The 22,893-nt window shown below is 38.1% G+C and overlaps 1 protein-coding gene across 2 annotated transcripts in view; it reads right to left on the bottom strand.

Moving 5' to 3' along the window:
* LOC148847919 (homeobox protein HD1-like) overlaps positions 1-21,184 on the bottom strand; it is a 28,057-nt gene extending 6,873 nt beyond the window's left edge. Inside the window, exons 1-5 of one of the 2 annotated variants that reach the window (XM_088949437.1) lie at positions 20,537-21,184; positions 19,992-20,363; positions 19,772-19,892; positions 10,766-10,956; positions 10,228-10,359 (exon numbers count right to left, since the gene is read on the bottom strand). In XM_088949437.1, coding sequence (XP_088805563.1) covers positions 10,228-10,359; positions 10,766-10,956; positions 19,772-19,892; positions 19,992-20,324 — 777 coding nt within the window. In that variant the 5' untranslated portion in view covers positions 20,325-20,363; positions 20,537-21,184. The remainder of the gene's footprint in view (positions 1-10,227; positions 10,360-10,765; positions 10,957-19,771; positions 19,893-19,991; positions 20,364-20,536) is intronic. The other variant, XM_088949438.1, reaches the window with a different exon arrangement.
* Between the last annotated feature and the right edge of the window lie 1,709 nt (positions 21,185-22,893).

Genomic DNA, 22,893 nt, shown 5'->3' with positions numbered 1-22,893 from the left:
ATTAAGAGGTCGACTGATAGGGTTTAGCTATCAAGTTCGACAATTCTTTCATCTTCTTCTTCTCTTCTCTTTCCTCTTCTCCTTACTGGTTCGGACTACTGTAGCTACAGTAGCTACAGTGAAAACATGGTATCAGAGCGTGACAACTTTAGTTTGTGACCTGTTTCAGTTCGTGACAACTTCAGTTCGTGCTTCAGTTCTCTCCTTTTCTTCTCTGGGCTGTCAATGGAGAAAAGTGATTCGTCTCAGGCCTGAAACATCACAGTTTTTTTCTGGTGCACAGAACCTTCTTTCCTAAGAAAACAACTTCAGTAGTGAATGGTTGGCTGAAGCTCTCAAACGAAGGTTGGTTATCTCTCCTCTGTGTGTTGTTGGCATTTCTGGGTTGAAAATCTTCAAGAACTTGAGAGGACTGATAAGAACCTAGAAAACTAAGTTGGTTGTTGCCCTGGTTCTTGGACAGGCTGTGTTTACAGTGACCAAATGGTGTAAGGGCTGCTACTGTAGGTGGTCGAATGGTGCAAGGTGTAATGCAATGGTACTAGTTGAGTTTTTTTTTTGTTGGTCTTGTGGTGCCCTCTTAAAAGCGTTAAAACAGGTCTGTATTGTGTGTGACAGCTATGGCTGTGTGGTGGTGCTTGTAATGCATGAACTCTTGACAGCAGTAGTGGTGTGACAGCAAGTTGAGTTTTTGTTGAGTAGTTGTGGTGGTGTTTGTAATGCACAAACTCTTGACAGCAGTAGTGGTGTGACAGCTAGTTGAGTTTTTGTTGAATAGTTGTAAATGAGCTTACATGTGGTTAGTAAGTGTTGAGTTAATGTCGGTGTAGTCTGTGATTTTTTTTTTTGTGAAATCAGTAGTGGTGTGGATAAGAACAAAGGCGTGTGTATCTATCATTGTGTTTAGGGACTGCTGTAGGTTCTGGAACATCAAACTCTTGACAGTAGCACTTAGTTGGTGATTGGGAATTCAGATTAGAGGCAGCATTGAAAGAGTATCATGGCAGCAATGGGAGATGGCTGTAGTGATCAGAAACCTAGTGTGGTGGTTTCCTCTGACTATCTAGGTGTACAGATGACCTCAATTAAACTGAATGGTGAGAACTATGTTCCATGGCCCAAGTCGGTGGAAGTTTTTCTCAAGGCAAAGAGAAAAGTGAAGCATGTGAAAGAAGATAAACCACCAGCTGACTCTCCAGGGTTTCATGATTGGGAACAGGAGGATGCTCAAATCATGACATGGCTATGGAACAGTATGGAACCCAAAATAAGTGCCAACTTCATGTTCTTAGATACAACTAAGGACATATGGGAACATGCCAAGAAGCTGTATTCTGGGCAAGATAATACTACAAGGGTATATCAGCTCTATCAGGAGTACTTTGGTCTGCAACAAGGAAATAAAACCCTAGAAGAGTACTATGCCAGTATGAAGAATCTCAGAAATGAACTCAATGTCTATCATCCTCTCACTCTAGATGTTAAAGTTCAGCAACAACAGAAGGAACAACTAGATGTCACAAGGTTCTTAGTGGGGTTGAAATCAGAGTATGAACAAGTTAGAGCCCAAATATTGGGGAGCTCTACCCTTCCTACACTTGAGGAAGTGTTTGCTCGGCTCCGCAGGATTTCTTTGGGACAGATAGAGAATCCCACACAGTCTGATAGATCAGCTTTTGTAATAGCCAGATGAGGTGGACGTGGTATGAAAGGGGGAGGACATGCCTCCCCAGGAGGTCGTGGTGGTTCCATATTTGGCCATGGTGGTGGTCGTGACTCAGGGGGAGGCCGTGGCAAAGAAAAAGGCAGCTCTACAAGGAAGTGTACCCACTGTGGCAAGGAAGGACATTCTGTAAATTTCTGTTATGATCTTCATGGTCGTCCTCCCTCTAAATGGGCCAACCATGCTATTGCTGGTGGGGTTGATGTTAGTGATAATCAACAGGTAGACCTAACTCCTTCCACATCTACATCTGTTTCCGGAAGGGAGATGGTGAGTGTACCGTGTGATGAGTATGAGCGGTTCCTTCAGTCCACTTCACAGCACACTACTGCTACTCTTGCCCACTCAGGTATAGCTTGACTCTGGAGCCTCTGATCACATGACCGGGACTCCAGGTGTGTTCTCTTCTCTCTCTGAAACTTCCACATCTCAAACTGTTACCCTTGCCAATGGTTCCCCCTCTCCCATCTGTGGTGTTAGCAATGTTGACATGACTTCTCTTTCTTTATCATCTATTCTATATGTTCCTAAGTTTCCATTCAATCTTATATCTGTTAGTAAATTAACCAAGACTCTTAACTGCTCTGTTACTTTTTTCCCTTCCTCTTGTGTTTTTCAGGATCTCAGGACGGGGAAGAAGATTGGTGGGGGGCATGAAGCTGGTGGATTGTATTACCTTGACGGTGGTGGATCGTCAGTTGCACTTCAGACTTCACTCACTCCTCTACATTGGCATTGTCGACTGGGACATCCTTTTCTCAAGGCACTCAAGATACTAGTTCCGTCTTTGAGTCATTTGTCAGTGTAACAGTGTGAGTCGTGTCAGTTTGGGAAACATTGTCGTGTTTCCTTCGGTCCTAGAGTTGAAAGTCGTATGTTGAATCCTTTTGCTTTGGTTCATTCAGATGTTTGGGGCCCGATCAAAATAGAGTCTTATAATGGTTACAAGTATTTTGTCACTTTTATTGATGATTGTTCGAGAATGACATGGGTTTATTTAATGAAAGAAAGGAGTGAATTATTTTCCATTTTTCAAAAATTCCATGCTGAAATACGTACACAATTTGGTGTTCCAATCAAAGTTCTTCATTCAGATAATGGTCGTGAATATATTTTAACTTCCTTTCAACAGTATTTAGAACAGCATGGCATCATTCATCAAACTTCTTGTGCATCCACTCCTCAACAAAATGGGGTGGCTAAACGAAAGAACCGTCATCTCCCTGAAACAGCTCGGTCTATTCTTCATCATATGAGTGTTCCTAAACGGTTTTGGAGTGATGTTGTACTTACTGCGTGTTTCCTCATTATTCGGATGCCCTCCTTTATTCTTCATGGTCGGTCTCCCTTCTCTATCTTGTTTCCCACCTTGTCTCCATTTCCATTAACACCTCGTATCTTTGGCTGTGTGTGCTTTGTTCACAATCTGAATCCTGGAATAGACAAGTTGGATGCACGCTCCATTAAGTGTGTCTTTCTTGGCTACTCTCGGACTCAAAAAGGGTACAAGTGTAACAATCCCATTACTCGAAAATGCTATGCCTGTCCTGATGTCACCTTTTTTGAGTCGGTACCCTTCTTCTCAGGAACTGAAGCATCTTCGTCTCCACCTTTACTTCCTCTTCCTCTTCCGGTCAGTGATCCCGTTCCGGGTATTCCTGTTGGAGTTGACTCATCATCTCATCCAGTGCAGATCCCTACTGAACGACCACCAATTCGACAAGTGTATACACGTCGAACGACATCGGCCCCTCCTCCAACTTCTACCTTGTCCGTGGATCCTGTCGTTGCTCCTGTTGCTGAACCTTCAGGACTTGACCTACCCATTGCCTTACAGAAAGGTAAACGTAGTTCTACTCTCCATCCCATTTCCAATTTTGTTTCAGTATCTAGCCTTTCCGCCTCACATCACCAGTTTGTTTCACTATTGTCATCTATTTCCATACCTAACAACGTCCAAGAGGCTCTTAGTTCACCTGGGTGGAAGCAGGCAATTGGAGGAGGAACTCTCTGCTCTTCAACATACTCACACGTGGGAGCTCACTACTCTTCCCCTGGTAAGCATATTGTGGGTTGTAAATGGGTGTATACTGTTAAATACTTGCCAGATGGTAGTGTGGAGCGTCTGAAAGCCAGACTTATTGCTAAAGGGTATTCACAGTTGTATGGAGTGGACTATATGGAGACCTTCTCTCCAGTGGCTAAGATTAGCTATGTCCGTGTGTTAATTTCCCTGGCAGTTATGTATGATTGGCCCTTATTTCAACTTGACATAAAAAATGCCTTCCTTCATGGTGACCTTATAGAGGAGGTATATATGGAGCAACCACCTGGGTTTGTTGCTCAGGGGGAGGCTGGTAAGGTGTGCAGACTGAAAAAGACAATTTATGGGTTGAAACAATCGCCTCATGCTTGGTTCGGGAAGTTTAGTGAAGTGGTGAAGAATTTTGGAATGAAACAATGCCAGGTTGATCACTCAATGTTTAGCTATGACTCAGAAGCTGGAAAGATTTTATTAGTGGTCTATGTGGATGATATTGTCATAACTGGCAGTGACAAATTGGGGATCGACAAACTCAAGGTCTTTCTGCAAAATCATTTTCAAACAAAAGACCTTAGGACATTGAAGTATTTCTTGGGTATAGAAGTTGCTAGATCAAGACAAGGTGTAAACCTGTGCCAAAGAAAATATGTTCTTGATCTATTGGATGAAATAAGACTGTTAGGTGCAAAACTGGCTGAGACTCCTATGGAACCAAATGTTAAGTTGAGCAGTGATACAGGGGGAATATTTGATGATCCTGGAAGGTATAGACGACAAGTGGGGAAGCTGAACTATTTGACTATCACGAGACCAGACATCTCCTTTGCAGTCAGTGTGGTGAGCCAATTTATGCAGAACCCTTATATATCTCACTGGGATGTAGTTCTTAGAATTGTAAGATATTTGAAGGGAGCTCCAGGTCGTGGGCTATTGTATAAACCAGGAGGAAAACTTGAAGTAGTTGGGTACACGGATGCAGATTGGGCGGGCTCTGTGTCTGATAGAAGATCTACTACAGGTTATTGCACATTTCTTGGAGGAAATCTTGTGACGTGGAAGAGTAAAAAGTAGACGGTTGTGGCTAGAAACAGTGCTGAAGCCGAGTACAGAGCCATGGCACACACTACATGTGAATTAGTGTGGTTGAAGAATCTCCTACAAGAAATCGGGTTCCACATGGATAAACCTATGAAGTTGTACTGTGACAATCAAGCTACGCTCCATATCTCATCCAACCCTGTTTTTCATGAGAAAAAAAAGCACATAGAGATTGATTGCCACTTTGTGAGGGAGAAGGTTCTTACTAGAGAGATAAGCACAGAACATGTAAGCTCAGGTGATCAGTGGGCAGATTTGTTTACAAAAGCCTTAAGCTCAGGGAGAGTGAACTATATATGTAACAAGCTGGGATTATATGATATATATTCTCCAGCTTGAGGGGGAGTGTTAGAGTTAGCCGAATAAGGGTAGATTAGTCATCTCACCATGGTTAAGTTATGAGCTTATGTGGCAGTCTTATTAGAGGTTCTCTGTCCCATACTTAAGTAGGGGCAGTTTAGTCCTTGTACATTTAATTAGAAGCCTAATCACTATTAAGAGGTCGACTGATAGGGTTTAGCCATCAAGTTCGACAGTTCTTTCATCTTCTTCTCCTTACTGGTTCGGACTACTGTAGCTACAGTAGCTACAGTGAAAACAAATAACAACTGAAACAACTAAATGACCAATAGCTAACCCTAGGCAGACTAGAACACCTTCTGCCCTATGAACACAGTGGGACCGTAGCTGTGGGACCCACATCAGTGTTCTCTACATTTACAAAGTATGCCAATGAAGTATGTAGGACTCCACCTTGGTGCCAATCCTAAAAGTCTTGGGTTCTGGAATCCGGTAGTTGAAAATTTTGAAAAGAAATTAGCTGCATGGAAAAGGAATTACATCTCTTTGGCGGGTAGGATAACTCTTATTAGATCCACTAGCAAATCTCCCAGTATATTATCTCAGTGTTTAGCATGCCTCAAGCTATTGGAAAAAAGTTAGAGAAGATAATCAGGTGAGAAGTGGTGACCAGAAGAAAGGAGCTCGGAGGCTTAGGACTAGGGAAGTTGAAGGAAAGGAATGAGGCCTTATTAGGGAAGTGATTATTGGAGATTCCCGCACGAGACAAATAGGCTTTGGCACAAAGTGGTAACTAGTGTACATGGGCTCTCTAAGAATGGCTGGGATGCTGGAGTTTCTCGTAGGGCTTCTAGTTCCTCACCTTGGAAAGCAATTAACAAAGTTCTCCCATCGTTTCTCAACCTCGTCAAATTTTATCTCAATTCAGGTAATAAAATCAGTTATTGGGAAGATGTGTGGATGGGCGAGCAATCCTTAAAAAAATTGTTCCCTTTAATCTTTGCCCTCTCCTCCCTCAAATGCAAGCGGGTTTCTGATTTCATCTTCCCCTCCCCCTCCCTGTTTGGTTTTGCTTGGAATCTGGGTCTTCATAGAGAGGTGAGGGATTCCGAGATGGATTCTTTGTCTTCTTTGTTGCAGCTGATTGATGGGGTGTTTCTAGACATTTCTGAACAAGACACTAGGGTTTGGGCGCCCCCACCCCTCTGGAGTCTTTAGCTGTGCTTCCTTCTTCAAATCCTCGTCCTATCCTGTTCAACCTGGGGTACCTTTCCCTGTAAAAGAAGTATGGTGTTGCCCTATTCCCCATAAAGTGAGTGCTTTTTGTTGGGAGGTCTATCATGGTGCAATCAACACCTGTGATCTGATGCAAAGAAAGAGGCCTGGCTGGTGCCTATCGCCTAATTGGTGCTGCTTATGTGAAATGAATGGTGAGACTGCTTATCATATCCTTGTCCCCTGTGGTATTTAGGATTAGTTCTTTCATCTTTTTGAATGCAGGTAGGATACTCCGATAAAATTGGAAAGGCTTTTTGACCCCTCTACTTTTAGATCGCCAAAAAGAAGAGGGAGAGCACTATGGAGATGCACAAGAGCAGCAGTAATTTGGGTATTGTGGGAGGAAAGAAACTTGAAAATTTTTGAAGAAAAGAAAAGATGCAAGAAATAATGGAAAGAATTGTGGTAAAGGTAATATCATGGGTACAGTCACTAAACTTGTTTTCAGACTTTACAATGAATGACATAATTAGGAACTGGAGGGAAGTTGCTTCTTCCTCAACTCTTAAGAAGGTATTAAAAGGAATTGGATACCCCTGGATCAGGATTACTCAAACTGAACTTTGATGGAAGCAGCCTTGGCAACCTGGGAAGATCTGGAATTGGAGGGGTATTTAGAGATGACACAGAAAATGTAGTGGGGCTGTTCTCAGGCCCTATTAGTAGGGGTGATTCCACTACAGATGAACCAAATACAATGGTATTTTGGATCCAAAAAGCTAAGGAGATGGGGATGCGAAAGCTTGTTGTGGAAGACAACTCCCCAGTAGTAATAAACTGGCTAAAGCAAACTAAACAAATACCCTGGCTGCATAGAAATGATATCTAGAAGATTAAAAACCTCTCCAAGGACTTGCAGTTATCATTTCAGTGGACTCCAAGGGCAGAAAACGGATTTGCAGACCAGCTAGCAAACCAAGGGGCAAACAGGGATCAGTATTTTTGGGCTCAGATGTAAGAATGAGAAATCATAAGTGATAGGTGGCAGTTTAATTTTAGTTGGGTAGCCAAGGCTACTCATAATCTGTAATTCACATCTTATTATATTAATGAAATTCTCTTTACTGCTCCAAAAAAAAAAAAAAAAACTTACAGGATCACAACAATAGAGATGGAAGCGGTCCATGATTTTTTTTTTATAAGTAATAGAGTTTTGTTAATTAACAAAGATCAGTAAAGAAGTACACAGATGTTGCATCCCTTGAAGAGGCGAGATGCTGCCTCAAGATCACATCTTATTATATTAATGAAATTCTCTTTACTGATCCAAAAAAAAAAACTTACAGGATCACAACAATAGGGATGGAAGCGGTCCATGATTTTTTTTTTTTGATAAGTAATAGAGTTTTGTTAATTAACAAAGATCAGTAAAGAAGTACACAGATGTTGCATCCCTTGAAGAGGCGAGATGCTGCCTCAAGATAACCCCAAAACTTACAAAATAGCCCAAAAAAGCTGGTTCCTGTGCACCCCTTGCTTAGCTGAGCAATCTGCCATCCCATTTGCCAATCTTCTTTCCCATTGAGGACTGACAGAGACGTTTGAGGTTAGCCATTTAAATCTCCTCAAGGCTCCCCTAAAAGACCAGGCCACTGTCTCTGGTTCTTTCAACCACCCTATTACTAGTTTGGAGTTACCTTCAATTAATAAATGTTCAATGTTCAATTCTTTAGCAATCTCTGCCCCATGTAGTGGAATTCCGCACTAACTGAATCTGCCACTCCTATAGGGCCAGACAATAAAGAAATAATCTGTCCCTGGGCATCTCTGAAAACTCCCCCAATCCCTGATGGCCGTGGGTTGCCTAGACTGGGAGTGATTCATGAGTTACTCCTATCAGAATGAGGTGAAGTGACAGTAGTCACCGCAGGTACTGGATTAAAGCTTATCTTTCATAATTGTCTTATGGGAATTCCAACAACTTTTCACTGGTGTGTTCAGGGATAATATGAGCCATATTTCATGTTTCTCCAGCAATGTGGCGGAAGATTTCATTATAATTGAGAACCTATTAAGAGTATATGCTTTTAGAATTGTTTGACACAGTTATAGCGTTTTTTACAAGGCAGTGCTTGAGTCTCTGAGTTTTTCACTGGCTGGTTAAGAACTTAAACAGCTGGTCCTTCATCCTTGGAGGCCATCCCATCCTATTACATAGGATCAAATGTGGGTCATTCAATTGAATATAACTAACTCTCTTGGATCCCAAAGTTAGCAAACAATAGATTTGGGTGATTCTCTTGTCAATAATGGTGTTGGCCAGAAGAAATTTGGAGTTTGGACTTCTTGTTGTGATTGATATTGCAATGTTATTATGTGGTTCTTTCTATCAAGGGTACTTATTGCTAGCAAGGATAGTCATCCTTATAGATCTTTCCTCTTTATTTTTCAATAAAGTTTCATTTCCAATTAAAGGAAAAGGAGGAACAGAGACATAATACCCCTACACACATGGGGGGTGGGGGTGGGGGAGAGCCTTCCTGGAGATTTATTTGTGATCTCCATGTCATGTATTAACATTAAAATTCTTTTCATTTTTTTCGATTAAATACTTGTACAATTGTTAGTAAGTGCTGTGTACAAAATTACATGATGCTGACAATTTATGCACATGATAAAGATCAGGAGGTTTTCAAATTCTTCCATCAGGTTATCAGAAAAAGAGCCCAGCTTTACATTCTAGATCTCAGAAAAGAAAAGAAACCAATTTGAATGCATTGACCTTCCAAAAACATAATAAACTTTCCAAAAGAGGGGTAAATTCAGTTGCAATTTAAAATTACCATGTTCTCTCTTTTTTTCCCTTTTCGTTTAGGTAATCTTAAAACTGCAATCTTTTTATTTTTTTAATAATTCTATTTGATCCAGTTATCAATAAAAAGAAAAAAAACATATTTTGTAACCAAACAGTCAAACACTATCTAAAGCTGTACAGATGCTGATAAGTTATGCCCCTCACAAAAGATCAGAAAGTTTTCAACTTATCCTTTCCTAATTATCAAAAAGAAACATAACTTTACATTCCAAAACTCAATAAAGAAAAGAAAATTAGTTCTGTTGCATGGTAAAGTTTCTAACTTATTTTTTCTTTTTAGGAGTTTCTAGATCAATGTTCAGGATAAGTGGACTTTAAGTCCTAAGGTATTCATGACTTGTTATTCCGATAGGAGTACATTAACATGTTTTGTTGTTGGTTCTAGATTGTTGGGTCCATCCAGTAGAATATTTCATTTTCTACCTTGTATGAGACTTTTGGTAAGAAACATGGGAAAGAGGATTCGAATTGAGGTAGACCAATGTGGATTACGCTTAATTTTCCACATTGAACAAGGCATATGGTAAGAAGCATGTGAAAGAGGATTTTAATGGAAGTGGACAAACTTGGATTATGTTAAGTCCATTTCAATAGGCTTGAGTGAAATCACACAGAAAAGTCCAGGAAGATGATTCATTTTCCACTTCCAGAGTATATTTGGTTATGCATTTGATAAATAATATTTTAGAAAATTTCAGTTATCTTGTTCTGTTTTTTGCACACTGTATTTTATTTCTCTAATAAGTAAATTCTCAACAATCTTATTTGATGTGAATGGAAACTAAGGAATTTGAGAAAACTTTTAACACTTTTTGCCTATTACACATTCAAGGTTAAAAGAAATATAAAGCCACTAGCTGATTTGTTTTAAATTACATTATGGTTATGTTAAGAATATGAAATATATTTATTATTCCTAAAAAAATCACATCTGAACTGAGAATATTAAACATAGATGTGGTTGTTTACCGTAGGGTATGGCCACTTTGAGTGTTGTTGCCACCAATTCTTCAAGACAGTAGTTGTATCACCAGGCAACTTTCCTGCCCTTCTTTTTCTTAAGATTTCCTCTCTTACATCTTCAATTCTTGACCTAAAGCCCTACATCCGAGGAAGACAATAGTTCAGCTTTCTAATTAGTTAATAATGTCTACTACAGTTACTGCTGTACAGCAAGGATCAAGATATTGATATGATATGTGTATCATATCCATATCCAAGGTCATGGTGACTCATGGATACACAAATACACACAGGGTTGGAGGGTTCTGAAAGTTTGGGATGATAGAAGGCATCCCACTCAGGCTGATAAAAATAAAATATAAATAAAATAAATAAACAAGAGTATCAGTCTTATCGATACACACTGATACCCAATTTTTGTTATCGGGTGTATTGATATTTAGATCCTTGCTGTACAGATTTTCCATATCAAGGGAGTAGACTGGTGCCTTCGTGCAAACAAAAGAAACATTGGGAGATTTCTGACGATCATGAAGAATTTCACCTGCTTCAGCTCTATCTTCAATTCCTGCCTAACTCTCTCCATCAAAGATCTTTCAGATTCGGTTGGAAGCAATGGACCAAATGACATCACGTCATGCCCATCTGCACCTGCCTGATCTAATGCAGAATCCATCTGCAGTTCGTCTTCATCATCTGACATCGTTGCACCAGTTCCTTCCCCTAGAGTTACTCCTGAAAGAAGATTGCAGGCATGGTTGTCAAGTAATGTGCATATAAGGCCTTGGTCATAATTAGATATTACATACACTAAGCTGCAATTGTAATTTGTGTGCAACCAGAGCTGATAAATTGTTATAGCATTGTATTCATTCCTGATCCATCTCTCTTATTGAAATAACGTTTGTGCAAAAAATAGAAAGATAAAAGAAAGCAAAGGAAATCTGCATTTTCTTATTTTTTTCTCTACTAGCGCCAGTTGCTCTGATCAAGTCTAGGCAGAATAGCAGAAACAAAACTGCCTCCAAAATCTGTAACTGAAAAGCAGGGCCTTCAGAAAAATTCGTTTTAAATAGAATAGCTGTAATAACTCCATGTATGTATAAAGTTGGGTTATCTTCAGTGCTTTATTCAAACAGGTTTTCTCATTCTCATTAATCAATCAAGATGAAGGTGTAAGAAGGTGATTTTCTTTTTGCTAATAATAAGAAGGGGCTTTGTACTAGTAACAGTTCAAACAGGTTTCTCAAAAGGCTTTTCCAATAAAATGCATGGATTGAGGTCAAATGTGGGAAGATTCCAAACATTGCACATAAATAGTTGATAGTTCTCAAATAATGCACATACATAAAAAATAGTTCCAACACCAAGCATCAAAGTCAACTTTTAGGTTTTAGACAAATGGAGAGACGGTACGACAAAATGCGGTTAACCATCTAAGAGGTGGACCAGGTTATGGTCTGGGTGGGCCCATATGCGATATTGTTATCCAAGTAAACCTATTCCATGCTATTCTGTTATGAGACGATTTAGAGAATCAGCATGGTGACTTAAGCCCAATATATTCCTCCTTGGGCTGTAACACCACACCAGACCGTCTATGGTATCAAAGAACATGTAATCCAGGCGTGCCCTAGCCAGACCAATAAAAAACTCAGAAAATGCTCTGCCCCAGCACACAAAAATTCTATTATATTAAAAATAAATGATAGAAAAAGGAAATAAAAGAACAACATCTTAGGGCTTGAACTAGATCAGACAAGAAATTTGGAACCACTTCATTACATTTTACATATTTATCCATTTGTTTTCTTTTTCACATTACCAAAATCTTAAAAGCTCGTGGTACATGGCCTAATAAGAATTTACATGAAAACTTTAAATGGGTCATATGGATATGAATTTTGTCCAAACATAGCAAATTTAGGAGCAGATATAGGTTCTTCTGAGAAATATGGATCCTTTTTTTTATCTGTACTATTGAATTCACCTTTGATCCAACTCATCTCATAATAGAAAGTACATATATATCTCGTTTTGCCAAATACCTTTTTTTTTTTAATGCCCGGAGAAAAGCAAGCACAGAATCAAATAGTTGTTTTTTTAACCATGGTATTTTAGTTGAAGGTCACAAGTACAAGAGTTGGATGGGACATTTAATCTTCACTTTGATGTTAAAACCAATTACATATCTGGATCTGAGTTTATTTAAACCTGAATTTTTGGTCTTTAGATATGAACCTTGAGTTAGGGGTGCTCAAAAATAACCAAAAAACCAAACCTATCCGAATATATAGTACAAACTATTATATATCATAAATATTGAAAAATCGAAAAAATGAAGAACCAAATTGGTCAAAAACCAGTTTAGTTTGAAATTTATGCCCACAGTTCGGTTACCCCCTACGTTAGCCTGGGTTTTCTTACCGGGAGAAAAAAGAAAGAGTAACCTGGGTTTAGTATCCCAGCCCGAGAACCAGGCCCAAAAGCCAAAAGCTGAAACTGAAAGCCTTCCACTTTTTTTTTTGATTGAGAAGTTCTTCCACTCGGGTACCCAAGTCCGCAACCCTTTACATCTAATATGTTCAAACCAACTCATTGAAGTCTATTCCCCAGATGTCTTGTGTTTTTCTTTTTCTTCTTTCTTTCTTCTTGAATACCATATTCCACATTCTCCTCTAAATAATACCCTTTGATATTTCAATTGTTTGCTTACAGACACAACAAAAAATCTTTTCTACCCAAGGTTTTTAAAACCAAACTCAACAACAAACCGTTCAGGGGTGGTTGAACGGTCCGACCATTCGAACCAAACTGACAGCCCGTTCTGACAAAAAATAAAAAAAAATTAACAATAAAAAACAGCCAAAACGGTTGCCCAGGTCCATGGTTCGAATGGTTCAACCGCCTGGATCAACGGTTTGCTGACCAAATTATTGGTTTTTGGCCAAAAGATGGTTCTGGAGTGAAACGGATCTGGTCAGATGACTGGTTCCTGGTGGTTTTTCCTGTCCGACCGTCCGGTCCAGTTCAGTTTTGAAAACATTGTTTCTATCCACCTGCCAAAAGTTGGATTAGGCTAAAAGTTAACGCAAAGACAGAGATTGAGGAAGGCGTGATTATCTGTTGGGCTGCAACTAGGTTGAGCATAGATGCATCTCATCTCTATTCAATAAACAGAAACATAACTATCATTTGAAGTGCTCCAATTCATCAAATTCGTTTTACACAAGGAAAAGGCATCAGAAACTTGATTACACATCAACTTTACTTCCAACTTGGACGAAATAAAATAAATAAATAAATAAAACGATCTTGATTCTCAGTTTCTTTGTACTCAGAAATTAAGAAAAAGCATATCCTTTCTGATAAAAACAAATTACAGCATCGGATCGGATACACGCATCCTTCTTACAAAGGAATAATTATGTGACAAACAAGAAAATTTGTTCTGTAAAATGATTCTCAACCATTTCAATCACCCCTCCACTTGGATAGATTCTAATATTTGATACATAAACATGAAAATAGTTCTGTAAACTGATTCCTAACAATCTGGCGTTGGGTGGCCCCAGCCCGAGCCCAGACCAACCAGCCCACAATTTCACACCGTATGGGCTTGGATTTTTTGCCCTCGGGCTGGGCTAGGCCCCGAAACCCCAGCTTGCCTACTTTTTGGACTGGACCTGGGCCTTTCCCTTGGACAGCCTAAGCCCAGCCCAATTACACAGCATATATACAAAATATAAAAGATTCCTATTTAATGGTCTAAACTTTTGATGATAAATAGGTTTAGGATAGATACATTAGGCCTAAGAAGCCCGTTTGAGCCAAACTGATTACCCTGAACCCGTCCTAAAACTGAGCCCAACCCAAGTGTGTTAAATATCACTTTGGGCTGGGCCTAGGTTGGACAGTTCAAGCTTCACCTCAGGTTCAGTCTGGGCTTTGGACCTATGCACAATACCTAGAGTTGGGCTGGGTTGACCTTAAATCCGGCCCAGACTGCCCGCGTTGCATTCTAATTGAATGAGCCCAATGAAGGTTCTAAATAGTTGCATAAAAATTTGGAGAGAGCTCAACCTTGAATTTTATTTTGAATCAGTTTGGAAAGAGTACAATTACAAATATGTACAGTGCAAATACATACAAAATAATACAAAATACAAGGTTTTGCACTCTACATATTTGTATTTGTACTCTTCCAAAACTAAGCCTTATATTCAATTTGGGAAGAGTACAAATTAAAATTTGTACAGTACAAATACATACAAACTACAAGGTTTTGTTCTTTATATATTTGTATTTGTACTCTTTCCAAACTCAGTTTGGGAGGGGCTACAAATACAAAAATGCAACACTTTTGTTCAGCATATTTTGTATTAGAATTGAACATATTTGTCTTTGCAGTCTTCCCAAACAAACCCTTAAGTTCTTTAGTTTGCGGCACAAATCTGAATGGGATACAAAGTTTGCTCCCAGTTCAGTTTTGCATCTGTTTATAACTATGATTGACACTCCTGCCTCATACAAAACTTGTAATTCTTTACTCATTTGCATTCATTGGCAGTGTCTCCTACCTCAATTCTCTCATATAAAGTGGAGGCTATATCACCTTGCTTCCCATAACACTCCCAAACAAATAGCCCTCCACCTGTCTCCATTCTTTTTCATGTAAAATGGGGACCGCTTCATTTTACTTGTCAAAACAAATAAGAATCAAATATCAAGCAAACGTAAACCAGAACCTACACTCACAACCTATTTGGACCCCCATACATTTACACCAGTGCAAAAGAAATTCGGACCATAAACAAACAAGGTCTTAATGATGCATTAGTTGTCACAGAGCAAAACTGGCAAATAGCTAATTATTAGCACAAATCTATTTGTTTGCAGTGGAAATTTGACATGGACAAAAATTTTTCGCCCAGTTCAGTTTTGCATCTGTTTGCTTGTAATTATGATTTGCAATCCTATCTAATACAAAATTTTGTATTGTGTATCCCAAAAACCAATGCAAAATTGCACCACCTTCCTCCTACCTCTATTCTCCCATATAAAGTGGGGACAACAGCATCTTGCACTATACCTCATTCCCAAACAGATAACCCTCCTCCTAAGCAGAAGTAAACCATAATATACACTCGGTCTTTTTGCATTCCCATGCATTTACACCAGTGCATATGAAAATTGCAGACAAACTTGACCAAAATAACAAAGAGAGGCTAAGTAGTGAATTGCCATCTTTGCAACTATACTTGAAAACTGTTTATCTCTTCTTTTTATAATCTCTTTCAAACAAAAAAAGAAGAATCAAATATGGTGTTTTAATGCCTTAGAATCGTTCTACAGTTACCGATGCTTCAACAAATCTGTGCAAATTATAAATAAAAGATAGAAAAATAAAGGGGAAATTTCTATTCTCTCATAATATAAACCCAAAATTACATTTTTCTCTATAGAATTTCAACATAGTCCATCACAGTTTTAGTTACATTTCTACCTTTCTTAAGTCAACTAATCAAATAGGTTGCATTAGGATTTTTTTCTATAAAAGATATGAATACATTTCGTTCTCCCATCTACAGTTTACATACTACACAATTTCTCCTCTAATATATTCTTGCTTGCATATCTAGACAAGTCATAGTTCAATTTCTTAAAAGTTATATATTTTTACGAAAAGTGTAATTTTATGGGAAGAACAAAGATTTTTGAAAAAAAAAATTGTGTTAGCTCTTATTTTCAATAACTTTTATTTACAGACATGTGGTTTGTAATTAAGAAATGAAAGAGATACTACTATATAAAAATTGTTAAATTGGAGTGTCTTGATAATTGGAACTCAAGTTAAAGTATATTTATGCCAAAATAAAATTGTTATGTATCACCCTAAAATATCAAGTATCCACAAAAAGTTCGTCTTATATTCATATCTCCACTCCCCAGGCTGAAAGTCAAAAGGTCTAAACAAGAGGGTAAGGTGCCATGGAGCATTGTTCCCTCGGCATAATCTGGATACGTAATACAACTGGGGAAATTCAATAGTGTTCAAATGGTTGGGTTTCTCTTTCAGTAATGCATGTCATTGAAGTTATAACTTTTTTTAATTAAAAATAATTAAATGGGTAAGTGCAAATCCAAAAGACATGGCAAAACAATGGTCAATTTTAGAGCTACTCAAGGCCCATGGATGATCCATAACAAGAATAATCCTCACCTCAAAAATGAACTAGCCAATAAAACCCAGTCCATGAGACTCCTGTTACCAAGCTATCAATGGATAAATAAATTGATAGATCTTGGAACTAATGGAATGAGAGGTCCAGTCTCTGTATAGATCTTGATTGATTGCATAAGATTTCCATAGGCCTTTGATTGTCTCCCTGATAATTGTCCTCTCCATTTTGAAGTTATGACTTTTATGAATAGAAGAATTTAGGATAAGAGTGTTTATTACTTATCAAGAGGCTATGGGATCAAAAGCTACATGAGAAGAAGACGATAAAATAAGCATGAACTCTTTCACCTACTTCTAACCTGCAAGGCTGCAATTCTTAATATTTTGGGTATATATATGTCAATTTCTAGTCATGCTTATTAACTTTGAAAATCTTTATGAAAATAGTAGGAATTATCATGCCTTTCCTCATATAGCCATTTTTTATCATTAGCTTGCCTGTGTAGCTTATAATCTATTGTTTCCGACATTTTAGACAAACTCGCAAAAGTACAATATTGTGGTGCTTCCTCTTGTTGTGATTCTTAATTAAAAACCTATAACGATGTTAGATTTAAGTTATTGTTTAAATTGGGTCAGCTAATTCACATTTCAGAGCCTTTTTTATTTCTTTTTGCAACATCACTAATGCCCTATTTATAATCTATAACTCGTATGTCAATAGGAATATTTTACCATCAATTATCAGACTAACTTTTTCCATTCGAAGAACATCATACATTTTCTGTATGTTATACAGCATCAGAAAGAAATTCTTAAGACAAATTTGTGCTTACATACATACATACATACTTACTTACATATATACATGTATGCAAAACAGGATACTTGTAGCCTAGCTGACCCAAATGGTTGGGATGAGGTTTAGTTCAGTTAGTTGAGTTTATCTTTCTCGAATGAGGGTCTGTGCCAAGTACGAGAACGCAACAGTAATTCTAAGAGAACCACCAATAGTAAGAAGGAGATGAAAATGACTTGGAGAGTGTCTTTTTTCCTTTTACATGTCTCTACATGGTAAATTGGTGACCATGAACAATTTATTGGACAAAAATCACCATTTTCCAATGCATAGAATTTAAAATATATCAACTATAATTAGGAGCGTTATTATGCTATAATTTAAAATATATATAAACTACTCTAAATCCTTTATCATCCACAAAAAACAAGAAAGAGATTTATCGGAGAACGAAAAGTATTCATAAAACTACTAGTTCTGTGTGGAAGAAAATCTAAAAGGTTTCCATATATAGGGCTTTACTGGATTAACTAGGAATGGACGTCCGAGTTGACAACTTCCTCTAGTTGCCTGAATGGGACCTGTTCCTAAAAGCTATCCTCACATCAAGGAGTTACTTCATTCTTTGATTTTTAATGTTAGCTGCATTTTAGTTGTTATTATTAAATAGCAACATTACAATGTAAGTTTCTATTTCAGCTACATATAAATGGGACTTAAGCTTGGAGAAAGTCATGAATTAATGGAGAAGTTAGCATGCTATCACTTCAGTTAAGCACAGTTTGGTGATTTGATAAAGATAGAGACCAACCTGCGTATTAGTAACAACACCTTCTGTATCTAATGACAATAAGAAATGAATTCTCTATCAACAGTTTGGTTTCCTCTTTTCATCCCTTACTCTGAAACGAAACATGTAGCTTGTTTTCTAAAAGGACTTACTTGGTAGGTATATACATAAGGACCGACAGTGAATTTTAATCTGAAGTTTCCCTTGGATAAACAATAGTCAAAGGTTTTGTTTTATAATCCTACGGAAGGTAATGATATGTTGCATTTTAACCATCAAAATTCTCTGCCATAGTATTAGAATATAGCTTTCATGCTTTTTTCATAGGATTAAAGGGAGCAATAGTTTCTGGTGTGTAAGGAAACTGTTAAAGCAACCAACCCGGTTTGTTAATGGATCTGGTAAGGAAACTATTAAATGTCAAAATATGGAAATTGGTGAAAAGAAATGGTTTGTCTCAATTTGAGATTGTACATTCAAAGAATCTGATGAGTAGTGCTTGCATGCATGTATGATTTCTAAGGGTAATACATGAACCTATTTCCTTGAGGTGCACCAGTAGTAAGATCTAGGAACCTCTCTCATCGATTATATATGAGTAAGTTGAACCAAGAATTTCAGCACTTCGACTTTATATTCCATCTTCAATTCAAGTAGATCATTTACTATCTTCTTATCTTGAAATTATGCTGTCAAAAAGGAGATGCCGAGTATTGCTACACTGACAGACAACTCGAATCTCTATCTCTACGAAGATGCTACCTCAAACCAAAATACTAGAGAATTAAAAAGGAAAAATAAAAGGCTCTCAAGTTTATATGCGAAATTTCTTTACCTGTAAGTAATTAATTTTAATCAAGTACTGTCATGGAAGCTAAGAGGGCCTAGCATTTGGGTTATAGAATTCAAAGCCTTTTAAGTTTTACCTGCCACCATCCAGATTCAGGCTATGTTTGAAATACTCATTTCAACATTTTATTCCCAGAACTTTTTTGGGTGTTGGCATGTGACTACTGGAAGGAATTGCACTGAAGTCCAGTCACACACTTAAACCAACCGGTCTAAGAAGCGGTGACCTGCATTCCACGTAACACATTTCCCATACCCAGATCCCAAATGATGGACAGTTAGGTACTAAAATGCAGAGTCTTTATTCATGTTATTAGGAAACAATAGTACAAGATTGTCATGGAATATTTGAACACTCATTTCTGTCTATGTGAACCTTCATCTTCATGCTTGGGCAGCTGACTATCTCATACTTTTTTAACAGTATGATATAAGGAGTTAAATTAAATAAATCATATTTCAAATTTGTGTTGATTCACCAACTTTGGTTGCTCCTCAAACTCTAGTACAGGTCCAAAGACACCAATCCCAACACATCAAAGTTACGTTCAAAGAAGAATGTAAGGAATTGGAGAAGGTTCATGGATTATGAAAGAAAAACAATCAGAATACAAGTACTCCCTGTAAAGCTAAACATCTGAATGAAACATCGGCCCTTTATTGTTCTTTGTTCCCTCCATCACCCAACTAACAGAACCTTTGCTAACTATAAACTATTTCCTTGTGGTCCCGCTCCACCCACCTCTCTTACGGAAAGCACAGATTTACAAGGAACCGTATAGCTTTCCACCCACCAAATGCATCCAACAATAAAAGCAAACAGATTAATTAAAAAAATGAACATCTAAAACAAAAGCCCATCACGCATCTTTTATCATCTCCAAAATCAAACGTATAGTGATATCAGAGAGAGAGAGAGAGAGCAAACCGGTAAGAGCTTGGAAGGACTGCTCAATTTCACGGCAAGCCATAACAGCCTCGACGGCATGGACCCGAACATGGTTTTGAAGCTGCTCTTTGAAGGAACACAAGACTAACAAATATTGAGCCTGTAAATAACACCAGATCACGAGAGCATATTAAGGGGAGAAAGAAATAACAGATGAAGAGAGAAGAAAAGGAAAAAAGGTCGTCGAGAATATATGTACCAAGAAGTTGTCGAGGTCCTGTCTCTCATGGGGAGAGAGCACTTGGTGTCGGTTTTGATGTAGGGAAGCATAGGATCGAAAGATATGGTGAGACTGCGCGAGCTGAGCGTCGATGAGAGGTAAGTGATCAATTGGTGTAGCAACGCGGAGGCACCCAACATGAGCTGTCAATAGCTGCTCATAGAGAGGATGAGTAGCGATCTCGGCCTTGAGCTGCCGTTGTTGCTCGGCCGAAACAGCTACCGATACCGACAGGGAAACGTCGTTGTGTAGTCCACCAATGCCTCCACCGCCAATACCATGACCCAACATTCCTAAACCCGGTTCTTGCATTAGCAGGAGCTCAAGCTCAAGGCCTCAAAGCAATCTCTTCTGTACGAAAGGTGAATGGAAGCTGTAAAGAGGCGGGGAATGCAACAGCTGAAAAAAAAAATAAACAAAAAGAGAGGAAGGAAGGAAAAAGGGGAATAGAGAGAGAGAGCTAGAAAATATTATTGTGAATTGCGAAAGCTAAAAAGGAAAGGTGGGGTTTGGAGGACCACAACCCTTTATACTTGAGCGTGAGTGGAGAAAAAGCAGGCAGGCAGTTTTCTCGTTATTGGCGTTCACCAGAGACCGTATATTGGGATCCGAGACACGAGACTTTCTGTACAACCTCTGTAGTCTGGGCATATACGCAGTGGAGCGAGAGAGCTTTAATGGGTTCTCAAAACTTTTGATTGTTTTTGTTTCGACTGTATGCACAGAGATGATCAACCCCCCTGACTGACAGGGTCAAGGAGAGAGAGAAAGGATCAAAGGAGGAGCTCAGCTCAGGAAGGACAATATATGCTGAGAATTGAGAAGAGAATCCAGAGAGATGTACAGAGAAAAACTAATCAAAGTTGAATCATCATTATTACTGGGAAGGAAGAGAGAAGATAAGTCAAGCGAAGAAATAGCAGACAAGGCTGTCCCCAGTGCCCAGCCCTGACATTTCCATTGCTTTTCCTATTTCTCTTTCTTTCTTTTTCAGTTTTTCTTTTTTTAGGAGGATCTGATCTGTTGCTGCCTTTCTTTAACCATAACCCCACCTAATCTCTATATATGCGCATTCGATTAGGCTTCGTAAGTCTATCCAGGAGGTGGGTTTCCTCTCTCTCTCTGCCTTTGGTTGATTTTTTCCCTATTAACTGTGAGAATGAGAGTCGGCTGAAGTGAGCTGCAACCTCTCCTTGGCTGAATAGCTGGCGCTCGCTGCTATAATAACCCAATTAAATGACTAACCACCAACTCCTATATACCCTGTATCAGTTGGTTGGGATTTGGTCCCACTCGTGAATCGTCATCATACATGGATGATCCTAACCGTTTGATCCTTCATTTTCATATTAAAAAAGAAAGGTAAATCATTTTCACCTCAGGGGTAGTGACATTTAGCCCCCTGACTTTTTGGATTCCAACGATTTGCCCCAGAGCTTTTTTTTTTTTTTTCAGGTGATTTCATGGAATATTCCCCTAAACATTTCTAAAACTCCAAACCATTCTTATGTTATTCTATGTATGAGACCATTCTGTCCTTGTTTGGTTAATTCTTCTAAAATTCTTAGGTGTTGTTTCATAAAAGCTGAGATTGTTAAATGGAAATGATTTGCTGTTTTGTATTTTAGTGGATAAAATAATTCAATAATAAAACTCAATTCAATTCAGTATACATTGAACTTCTAGTTGAGTTCAAGTCCAATATATAGGCTCGTTAATCGATTCAAGCTCAAATATATAGTATGAAGTTTTGTTCATATAGCTTGTAAGTCTAATCAAGTTTGTATATTATTTATTCGTTTATATGTATATATAAGAAAAAAAAATAGAACAGTAAAAATTTAAGGTTTAATTTCTCTTATTGGCTAAAAATTTAAGATCTAACTTGATGAGAGTAGGCAATTTTGATGTGTTTTTTTTAGCAGTATTTAAATGCTAAACAAGCAAGACAAATACTAAATTCGAGCACAAGTAGGCTTCACTCACTATTGAACTCAAGCTACACCCAAGTTGAACATATGAGCTTTTCAATAGAGTCGAATTCGAGGTAATATTTCTAGTTCAAATCGAGTTTAAGCCTTGTGCTTTTTTGTCGAGACAAGCTTTGAATAGTCTAATATTCAGCTCATCTCAGTTTGTATCCACCCCTAGCCTCAGTCATTAAGGATCCAACAATCTCCTTAAAATCTTATTGACTAAAAGAGAAAGAAATGAGCTTTTCATTTTAACTATTTGTGTTGTTATCAAATGGCCTCATACTCTCACATGTTTCTCTCCCTTTTTCTTTAAACAAAGTTTATCTTGAGAACACTTTAAGAATTAGTTCATCAGCGCTTTGAGAATGATTTATGCGCCTTAGAATGGTTATTTTCATTAATTTGAGGAATCCAACTACAATGTATTTATGATTTTTTGTTGCTAGGTAAATCAATATTTCAACTAATCATATATTAAAGATATCATATGATCTACTTATTTTTCATTCATTCATATTCACAAGTTGTACTTATCATCAAAAATTTAACAGTGGGCTCAATCCGATTTGCACCCGTACTTCTGACCTGCGTGTGCGCACTCTGATACATAATTTGGTACACCATCCTTGAGGTCTACCAATGTCACAATTTCTTATTGCAAATTAATGATTTTTTTTTTCAATTCCTGTGGTATAAACGTGGAAATGTTGCGTTGAAAGCAAGGGAATATTTACAAATAAATATTTTTGTGCGGGTGGCACATGAAACCCCAACATAAAAGGGTTCAATCCAGGATCTCACCAAATAGATAAGAAGGTTGTGTACTGACGACGCTGATCCACCCTATCATTGGATCATAACCCTCCCATAATTGTAAAATTTCTTAACCATCAACCCCTTAAGAA

This window comes from Nelumbo lutea, chromosome 6 (assembly GCF_056320005.1).
Source record: "Nelumbo lutea isolate HS-2025 chromosome 6, American lotus-T2T, whole genome shotgun sequence".
Taxonomy (NCBI): Eukaryota; Viridiplantae; Streptophyta; class Magnoliopsida; order Proteales; family Nelumbonaceae; genus Nelumbo; species Nelumbo lutea.
The sequence above is the reverse complement of the archived record's forward strand: the minus strand, read 5'-3'. Positions and strand labels throughout refer to the sequence as shown.